The sequence below is a fragment of the Lolium rigidum genome, chromosome 6 (assembly GCF_022539505.1).
Source record: "Lolium rigidum isolate FL_2022 chromosome 6, APGP_CSIRO_Lrig_0.1, whole genome shotgun sequence".
NCBI classification, from domain to species: Eukaryota; Viridiplantae; Streptophyta; class Magnoliopsida; order Poales; family Poaceae; genus Lolium; species Lolium rigidum.
Window position 1 is genome coordinate 44,562,921 of NC_061513.1, and position 10,603 is coordinate 44,573,523.

At 43.8% G+C, this 10,603-nt stretch overlaps 1 protein-coding gene across 1 annotated transcript; it reads right to left on the bottom strand.

Moving 5' to 3' along the window:
* Window positions 1-4,748: 4,748 nt before the first annotated feature.
* Window positions 4,749-9,253, bottom strand: LOC124666290 (stearoyl-[acyl-carrier-protein] 9-desaturase 2, chloroplastic). The gene is made up of 3 exons (XM_047203635.1): window positions 9,105-9,253; window positions 5,992-6,490; window positions 4,749-5,674 (listed from the first exon to the last, which is right to left on the bottom strand). Exons 1-3 carry the CDS (start codon window positions 9,230-9,232, stop codon window positions 5,114-5,116), a joined length of 1,188 nt encoding a protein of 395 aa, XP_047059591.1. The 5' UTR covers window positions 9,233-9,253; the 3' UTR covers window positions 4,749-5,113.
* Between the last annotated feature and the right edge of the window lie 1,350 nt (window positions 9,254-10,603).

The window sequence follows — 10,603 nt, forward strand, 5'->3', positions numbered from 1 at the left end:
TATAGCACAAGTAAAGAGTTCGGTTAGAGATAACCGATAGCACGCGGAGACGAAGGTTTATTCCTGTGTTCCCTTCCTTTGCAAGAAGGTACGTCACGTTTGGATAGGTGGGGGTCCCACGAAGGATTCCCCAACGCCACGAAGGCTCACCTTCTTCTTCGAGCTTATCCCATGAAGGAATAGCTCTTTCACTTGTGGTAGACTTCGAGGCAGCCTCCAAACATTCACAACCTTCAGAAAATTGTCAGGAGAAAATCCACAGCCCGAATGCTTCCGGACGCTTTTTCCCTCCTAGGGTTTCCAAGAAACCCTAGAGAGAAAGTATCTTGATGAATACAAGGGGAAACAAGATTTGGCTCGGTGGAACTACAGATCAAGACCTCCTCTAGCTTTCCCCGGAGGGATTCGAGTTTGGGTGGAGGAGGAGGGAGATCTGAAGCTTTTGGTGTTTCTATCAATGGAGCATGAGAGAGAGTGCTCAAGAACAGTTTGTAGTGTGGTGCCCGATAGGTTCTGAGCAAGGAGAAGGGGTATATATAGGTCCACTTGAAATCCAGCCGTTGGGACTTGTCCAGCTCAGCATTTTATCGAAGGGGCCGGTCTGTCGGGCCTGCCACCGGGCTGGCCGGTGCCACACCCAGTGCCGTCGGGCCACAGGCCGGACCGGCCGGCAGCTGTCAGACCAGGCGCCGGGTCAGTGTCGGGCGACCGTCCGGGCTTGCACTATACCTCATTCGGTAGTCACCGGCATATCGGCCGGCCTACGCCGGGTCGGCCGGTGCAGGAGCCGGTCGCCGGGCAGGGTGCCGGGCCAGCCGACAGGCACCGGGCGAGGGACCGGGCGGGCACCGGGCGATCGGGCCAGGCACCCTGGAATGTGCCTGGTGTGCACCGGTGCCAGGGCCGGTCTATGCCAGACCAGTCAGTGTGGCACCCGGTGCCGCTGGACCATACACCGGCCCGAGGTTCCCCTTTTTCCTTCGAAGTTGGGGGGTCTCCCTTCACCTTCTTGTTCCATTGATAGACCATTATGCCTATTAGACTAATACCTAAAAATAATCTTGTAGGCATGTATTAGTCTGATTACTCTAGCTACGGTGTCATTGTTACCAAAATAATGGATAAGGGTAAAATATCCTTACAATTACATCATAGGGTTCCAACCCAAAGAATGATGAAAATATCATCAGACTTGATGGATATAATTCTCCATTGGCTAAGGTTTGATGTAGATGGATTTGGGATAGAGAAAAGTAGGATAAGCAAGGGATTATATTGATGTCATTGTTATGAGTTCAAGATTAGGGTTGAAGATATACCATGAGGATCATGGTAAGAGCAAGGATTTAGTTAAAGACATGGAAAAGACAAGTTAAGAATATTTTCTCCATGTTCTTGTTCTTTGACTTGTAGTGGAATGAATATCCATGTGTGATAGCAAGGAAAACCATATTCTGATCTTTTAGAAGATCCAGTAATTATTCCTTGTTTGATGTGTTGTTGTGTTGGTTTTAGTTCCATCTGATCTAACCCCTTAGATCAAATCACCTCTACCCAAAACAAGGTTTTAACAAAGGTCACATTGAAGTCTATAGCGCTTGACTTTATGATCTAGTTCAGTTCCATCAACTCAAGTGAAATTCAGCCTTTGTGACGAGCTTTATTTGAAAGCGCGAAAATTTCCTGGATTTTCTATGCATGAATGCAATGCATACATCTGTTTTATCTCTTTATGTAACCCTAAATCCTGGGATGTTACAGAATCACACATTTTTCAATAAAACTTTACATGTTCAATTATGACAACGAGCATATCAGACACTATATTAAATAGCATGTTGATAATGGGTCACCTTGTCATAGCATTTTCTTTGTCTCGAAGTAATTGCCAATGTCGTTATTGAATTTAATTGCTACACTACATCGCGACACAAAGCTATGGATTAAAGCACAAGACTCATCAGAAAAACCTTTTATATTGAGCGTGTGCTAGAGGAAGGACCACTTAACTTCCTCATAGGCCTTTAACTTTTTTTATGTAGTTCGTGAATAGTTTCATGAAGGATAACCACCCCATCTATGATGTTACGGCCTTGCATAAAAGTTGTTTGAGATGAACGAACCACATGGTCTGCCACTATGTTCAGTTTTATCGTAGCAACTTAATTTGATCAAAATTTTAGAACTAACATTAGTGGCAGACCAAAGTTGCTTGGTTTTTCAATGTCCTGTTGCTTAATATTAGTTTTATTGGTCATGTTCTTTAACTTGGGTGAAACACATGGGCCTATACTGCTGTATCCTTTTTGCTTCACTCAGACAAAAAACAGCATCACTAGCGGTTACCAGTTTTCATTGTCTCATGCGTATATAAGTAAAATGGGTTCGATCAACTGATGCAATAGCTGGGAATATCCTTCCAGTAGTACTTGCGCAAGTAGCTACCTAGCTGACGGTATATGACTACATGTAAAGCGTAGAAAGAGAATGATAGGAGAAATGCTAGCATGATACTACTAGTCGTGCATGGATGCTTCAAGTGGCGGTCGATCAGTTCAGTATATTGCTTCAAAAGTGCACTGCTATCCTCCTAGCATCTCCTGCAGGGAGCCGCAGCAAGCTAAAATATATTCTGATTCCTGTCAAAATAAAATGTATTCTTTCTTGCCTACGTACCTGAGGAGAGAGAGAGAGACGTATGGTAATATGGTGTGGTGGTAGATCGACCAAGCATATATGTCTGCATGAGAGAATACGGTCCCCAGACATGTTGATCAAATTATTGTTGTTTACCATTGCTAGCTCCGTATGCATCTGTCCTGGTTTTTAGACAGTGGGAAAAAACAAATTAAACTCTCCATGCCTCTGCATCCAGAGATGCACACGGCCAAATCTATGGTCGATCTTGAAACAGCGAGATGGAACAAATATATGTATCGAGCTTTTTTTTGCTCACAAGATAATGTAGGGAATTGGTGCATGTCACAGCTTGGTTGGCTTGGACAGTGATTGTGATATATATACTTTGCATTAATGCCTTGCATATTGATTTTGATGTTTTGTAAAACTAGTATTCTCTTCTTGCCAATACTACGCACTGTGTATTGTCAGCATACACATACGACAAAAGAACTCAAGTTTTGTCTCATTGCTTGAAGCATTCTTGATCTTTATCATTGTTGAAATAGTATATATATTCCAGCAGGAATTGTTGTATATTCAGATTATGATATCTTCTTAGGTGTGGATTTCCGCTAGTAGCAGCACGGTAGAATTGAGTGAGCTAGCGAGTTGCATTTTCACCATCATACTAGTTTAGTCGTTTTGTACTAATGTTTCTAGGCGACACGTGAAAGAACTATTTTTTAAGTCGCCGTTGAGAACCATCTGATAAAACTTCAGAATTCTTGCAAATGCAAAATGGTTGAGAGAATCTTGATCTGTCGGCTATAACTAGTTTTTTTTTGTTGGAAAGCATCGGCTATAACTAGTTGACCGAGAAATGACAGAAATAACAATCTCTAAGTAGACTGAGGCACTGTGACTTCTTTCAATAAGACACTTCATTTACTTTACCAATATACCAACATAATAACATGGTGGTAGTAGCAGCAGTATCTTAGAACAAGTGTGTGCATACATTCAGAACACACTGCATTCTCTAGCGTCTACAGTTAGATGAAAAGCCAGAAACTGGAACCCTTTTTTAACCTGAACCCATAGTGCTGAACTGCTAATCATCTACTATGGGCAGCTCACCTGACCTAATGCAGAAGCCATAGCCAATTCCCCCCCTTTCTATCAATTTTCCATCTTAACAAAGTGACGAGCTAGCTACCGATGTCCACATATGCCCACTCTCCAGCTGATCAGATGTTCCAAATTCCATCTCAGAGTCATGTCGATCAGCCGCTGTTTCATGGGCAGAGGTCACTTGGCTCTCTTTTCTGACAGCAAATGGAATGAGTTCTGCATTGCATGGCTATAGGCGTCACCTCCCTTTCAGGTGGCAGAAAAGATCGCTGCGTCAGGCGGGATTGTGCCGATCTAGAGGCTTGAAGTGAAGCTCATGCCATGTGTCGGCAATCCAACCAGCATTCGTCATGAACAGAACAAAGGATGATGGTTCTCTATTTGTTTTACTTTTCTGAGCATGATGGCACAAAGGGAATTGTTCATTCGATAATTTGCTTTCATATACTTGCAACTTGCTGAAATTTTGGTTTATGGGCATTTTCAGACTTCAGCATTTGTTCTGAGCAATATCCTTGATAGGCATTTTCATTTGATTCGAACTGAGCCAGGTTGACCCATACTTGAGGTGAAGAAATTACCGAAATGCTTAACGAGTGGCAAATAGGGAGGCAGCCTAATTGAGCTCAAATGCTGCAAACATCAAGACCGAGAGGTCAGAAGCTGTTTTAGGTAGATCACTAGTCAACTTGTGCAGTGCGTATGGCTAATAAACGAAGGGAACAAGCATCTGTTCGAGCACCTGAGCATACATCACTACATCTTTGTAGAGAATTTCGTATATTAATCCGTCTATACCAAGCATATTATGTGCGTGCCAACGATGGTATGCATTTTGGCCCCATATCAGATGTATCGATCGTCTGCAGCGTGATAGATAGCAAACCACTGATTTATGCAGATACCAAAACATCACTGGCTGAAGAGTATGCTGCCTCAGATAGACAGACAGATACATTTTCGTTTGGAGACCATTATTTGAAAGACCAGTGACCTTCAGTTGGAACTCTACATTATTTGACACGGAAGATTTCGCCCAGAAAAAAAGGAAGAGTTCAGAATGACAAAGTTCTCGGTCACAAAACTTCAACAGATCTGAACAACACAAACAGCACACGGAAGGCACACTGCATGTTCACTTCATGTCCAGTCCACACGGCCAGCAGAAGTTGTACATCGGAGAAGAAAACAAAACTAAAACACAGGCGGACATCTCCCTATCGCTATAAGGCACGACACTGACAGACTATGTAACGAGGCGAAACCTGAACCTCGTTATCACAACGAGTCTCCACATAGATGGACGGCAGACGGTACTCAGGAAACCTAGAATGCAAGCAGTCGATATGGCAGTTGGTGCTCACATCTGCACTTCCCTTCCATATACCCAGCTAAAGGGCATCTTACCGGCTTGCTTGGCTCTAGATTGGGCCCTCTCGTCCAACTTCCTGATCCTTCCAGCAAGGGTGCAGAGATAGTCCTGTGCCTTATGTCCCTCGCCAGAAAGACCAGTCAGTTCAGGAACCTTCCACCTGCCAACAAGGAACTCGAGAATGTCGGCGTAGTCCCTTGCAGTGTAAACACCAAGCCTTTGTGCCACCATGGAGAAGTGGTCAAACAGCTTCTCATCTTGCCCATCAAACATCAGGTGGGCAGGCATTGCGATCTTCTTCCTCATCATGTCAGCTAGAGCAAGCACGGTGCCATCTGGATCAATCTCGAACAGCTTCTCAACAATCTTGGTGTATGCAGTCTCATGCCGCTTCTCATCTGAGGCAATGATACCACAGATCTGTGCGAGCTTTAGGTCACCAAAGTCCTTGGCATGGCGAGCAGTATTTCCATGTGAGATGAAGGTCGCACGCTCTTGGAAGGAGGTGTAGATGAAGCCAAGATATGGATTGTTCTCTGTCCTAGGATCCTGAAACAAAACAGCAGACAGTAAATTTCACATACATCTCTATGCAGTAGCAAACATGAACAAAAACAGTTAAAAGTAATCAAAGGTAGATAATCAATTTGATGATGTCTCAACAAATTTTCTAAGTATCTTTCCTGTTTACACATGCTCTAAGAAAAAGAATTTCATGAAATCATCACATATTAACATGCCAACTAGGTAAAGATGGCCAAGGTAAAAAAAAAAAGAATGAGCAGGCGAACAAACATGTAACAGTTCAAGAAGATAGGCAGTAAAATAGCTAATAAAATAATTGGTGAAAGCTGTTGCCAACTTACCATTCCAGACCCAATTAGATACTGAATTGTCTTCTCAATTTGTCTCATGTCCACCCTCCCAGTGAGGTAGAGATACTTGTTTAGGAGGTCACCATGCCTATTCTCCTCAGCAGTCCATGCTCTTGTCCAAACAGCCCAAGCGGTGGGGCTTGCACCTGTTTCATCTCGGACACCATCAAGGGTGTTAAGCATAGTCTGGTATGTAGGAAGAGCTTCCTCAGTAATCATGTCTCCAACCAAACAAACAAGATAGTCATCAGGGATTTCCTTGGCACGTTCTCTGAGTTCCTTTACTTCATCATGAAATCCATCAGATGCTGGATCAGGGAGGAAATCCTGCGGTTGCCAACACTTCTCGACTGGCTTAAGATGTAGCAAGAGATTATCTCTAGCCCAACCATCAAGAGACTGGAATATTTCCATCTTCTGAGGTGGCATTGAATGTGTAACCTGGACATGCACCTCTCTTGGAGGAGCAAACGGCTTCTTACTCTCAACCCTGTAATATATACAAAAAACAATGTTCAGCAATACCCAGTACATCATGAGTAGGCATTTGAAGCGACAAATCTATGAGAAGACATAGGTAACCTTTTTATATTTTACTCAGCCTGCAAAGATAAATAAAATTTCTTCTACTGTAGAGATTTAAACCACTTATTACCTATATTTTACAAAAGTATGCTATGCATGGTACATCAAAATAATGAAGAGGCATGCAATCAGTTCATACATGTCATGACAATGGAAATTGCATAGTATTATGATCCATATTCAACTACCCCAGCAAATTAACATTTTTACATTGAACATGAGCTCAACATGGTATGATACTTTGGACATATGACTGCAAGCAAAGGCTAACAACTAACATGTTGTAAATTTCTATAGGCTGGCAAAGATAATCGATCAGGTCGCTTTTTTTGCTGTCAGCTTTCAGAACTAAGTCAGTTTTACATAAGAAGCAGAGTACGCATTAAAATCAGATTGTGCACTAGGCTTCTAGCCACCAGTGCTGGCATCACTACGGTTCTACTTCAGTTGAATCTGAACACATGCTACCAAACGATTACATGAGACTTGATCTCTCCACCAAAGATTACATGCCAAGATACAACAGGCTGGAGTGAATACATCTAGTATTGTTGGGCAATGATGATGCTAAGTTCAGATATAATGCATTAGAGATGATAGCATACTTCATAAATGCAGATACGCTGTTAGGTTAGCTTGCCCATGCTGCGTCCCATGCCAACCATGATGTGACTCCCATGACGAACATATTAATACAAAGATTCCATCTGCATTACTATTAGCTACTAGTGTTTCCTTGATGCCTAAGTCTCAAGTTCTGCATATCACTGTCACTGAGCACGAATCTTGGATGGAGGAACAGTTAAGAGAATATAACGAGTTGAAAGGGGACAACTAGGAGCGACCTGTCACATTTGCTACTCTAACCTCCTTGCCAGATCTAACTCAAAAATCTACACGTCAGTGCAAACCAGGTCGTTTGTAACAGAACAAATTAGAAACCCCGCTAGGATGAACTTCAGAGAGCAGAAACTGGGATATCCATGTTTTCTGCCAGGTCTCATCATTTCGATATTTTTCTTTCAGTGTGAAAACATCAATGCAGGGGATTTCTTGTAACGGTTTTGCTAATTCTAGCTCTCAGTCAAGTCCTACACCATCGCATTGCATCATGACTTATGCAAGGACAGAGCTGGCACATAGTCACCGGTGAATCCTTCACAAACAAGTGCTACTGACTGTTCATATAGATGGACTGACCCCGCTGCACAACAGGCTGACACCGTCAAAAAAAAAATTCCTAGCTTCTTCCCTGCACTTATGAGTTGCAAGTTGGGTTACAACTAAGATTATTTCAGATGGAAGTGAGGTTGCAACTAGCAAAAATGCCTCAGACCCTTGGATTTGCTCCGTGATTCATGCTAACCGTGAGTTGCAACTAATATATAATGAGATCAGTTGACTGAGAATTAGTTACACCCCTTTAGTAAACATAGGCTAGCCGCCGGCATGTAACCATATATGGGCATACGTGGTAGAATCAATATACAAGGACATGGCACAGCCAGACCATACTCCTATGTCACACTGTATTTAATAGCTTCAGGGACCCGTCAAGCGGGCAGATGAACACCAGAGAGCCCTCGTTAAAATTCAGCAGCAGCAACAACCTAAGACACCCAACGGTACCGAGCAACTCGAATTAAACCGCACCATACTGACACTGAAGGCAGGCATGGCGTGGACCACCAGAGAGGCTACGGAATCAGGCCGAAAACGATAGTCCACCTCTGTCTCCGATGCAAACGAAGTGTGCTACGGAGGGAGGGGCGGCGATGATTGCAGGTAGTTGGGAATGAAATCGACCTGAACCACCGATCTCCCGCAGCCCAGGACAGACAGCACAGCGAACTACTATAACTGACGGATGCATGGTGGTGGTGGTACTAGGTCCGAAAGAAATTAAAGAGGTATACGCTCGCGGGGAGGAGGTCCCGGCAGAGTTAATGCGGAGGGAGGGAGGGAGGAAGTAAATGTGGAACGGACTGGCACTACTCGGCAGTTTGGGCCTAGACTGACTAGACGAAGGCAGGGAGGGTCGGTGTCAATCGCACAGGGAAACCGACCTGGGGGTTGGGGCATGCAGAATTAAATGGCGATTTCGTACCGCTGTTTGCGGCTGATCTGAGGCCCGACGAGGAAGAGAGACCCATGTGATGCGCGGCGACACTGGGGCGGGCAGGCTGCGGCAAACAGGGACGAATCTGACAAATCCTGGCCTAACGCAGGCATCGGCCCAGAACGGGGAAGAGAAGGAAAAAACAGAAGTAATCAGTCGAATCCTGAATTCCTGATCCGGCATTCCCGACGCAGGGAAGCGGAAGAGGAGCACCACGAAGTCGCAACGCATCACCGCTAATCCGGGGGTCTAACGAACGCGTGACAATCCCGCGAGGGCGAGGGCGAGGCAGGCGGAGCATGGCCGATCCATCCAATTCCAGTCCGCGGAAACCAATCTCACGGACAAGGACAGTGAAACCCGAGTTTGCGAGGAGGGGAGGGAGGCGGCGGCGGCTTACTTAGCGGACGACGCGACGGCGAGGACCCTGACGCTGCTGCTGCGGCGGCGGCGCCCGCTGCCGGCGGCGAACGGGGAGGAGAGGCAGAGCGCGACGTCGTGGGGGCAGAGCGCCATCCTGGAGGCCATCCCCGCGCCGCCGCCGCCGCCGAGGAGTGGGCTGGGAGATTGGGATGTGGGTGGTGGCGAGGAGGAGAGAGATGGGGGCGGGCGGGCGGGCGCGATCTCCACCTCAGGTTTTTGGTTTTTGGTGTGGTGTGGCTTGGGATGGCCACGGGTGCAGCACAACTGGCTTCGCTTCTGGACGCCGCTCCGCCCCGCTATTTATCTAGCCCTGCTAATTCTTCTCGATTTTACTGATTTGGCCTCGTCGAACTGATTAATATGGATACTACTGTAGGAGTACTGTACCATCTTTTGCTTTTCTTCTTCTTTACACTGTCTCGCTGGATCCCACGCTAGGTCGGCACTACGCAGCTAGCTAAGCAAAATTGTTATGGCTTCCTTTTTGGCACGGGGAGTGAAGAGTCTAGATCTCCTTGACGTAAAGTGAAAGACAAGTCTTCTCTGCTTTTTCCCGTGAAGACAATTTGCGTTGTTTCTTTTTTCTTTTCTAGAGGTGGTCATTTTTTCTTGTTTAATCTATTTAATATATTTCTTCATTTCTCTAAGAAAATCATGGTAAAACTCTCTTGTTCTCTCATTTATAGCAGATATATAATGCTAACTTAATAGCCCTATCTCTGTTTCTATAAATAGATGTCTAAGATTTATCTAAATTTCGATGTATCTAGACGTTATTTAGTGTCTAGATACATCTAGATTTAGATAAACCTCAGATATCTATTTATTTACGGAAAGAGTACTATATATGAAAGCCATATGGCTTTGCTCGCACCGGCCTTCAAGGCATTGTTCATGTGCGGATGAACAGTGTCTTGGGCCTGTCTTTTTTACTTTTATTTATTATTTTACAATAATGTTTCCTAATTAAAAAATTCAATGATTATAATTTCTAGCACTAAGTTCTCAACTTTGGCAAAAAAGTTAACAGCAATTTTTAGTGAAAATCTTTAATCTTGGCAGTAAATTTTTTGATGTTAGCTATACAGCGGAATTTTTTTTAGGATCATTAAGTATATATTTTTAAAAGTAATTTATAACTATAAATCTTCAAGTTCAACAGTAGTTTACAATGTTAGTTATCTAACCATAAATTTTCGAGAGGAGTTACTTACCAAATAGTAATTATTCTTCACCAGTAATTTCTCCAAAGTGTTTCTTCAACGGCGTTTCAGGGCATGAACGATAATTCTCTGACGTTAGTCCTTCTGCACCTCTTCTAAAACAAATGCTTTATCGTTCATCAACTTTTTTGTCTAGAAAAATATTAATGCATACTCTAAAAAAATATAAATTTTTTGGAACCCAAACTACTTCTTTCTTCTACATTAACTTACGAAAATAAGTAGTCCAATATTATTGTATTTTTCTATGGTG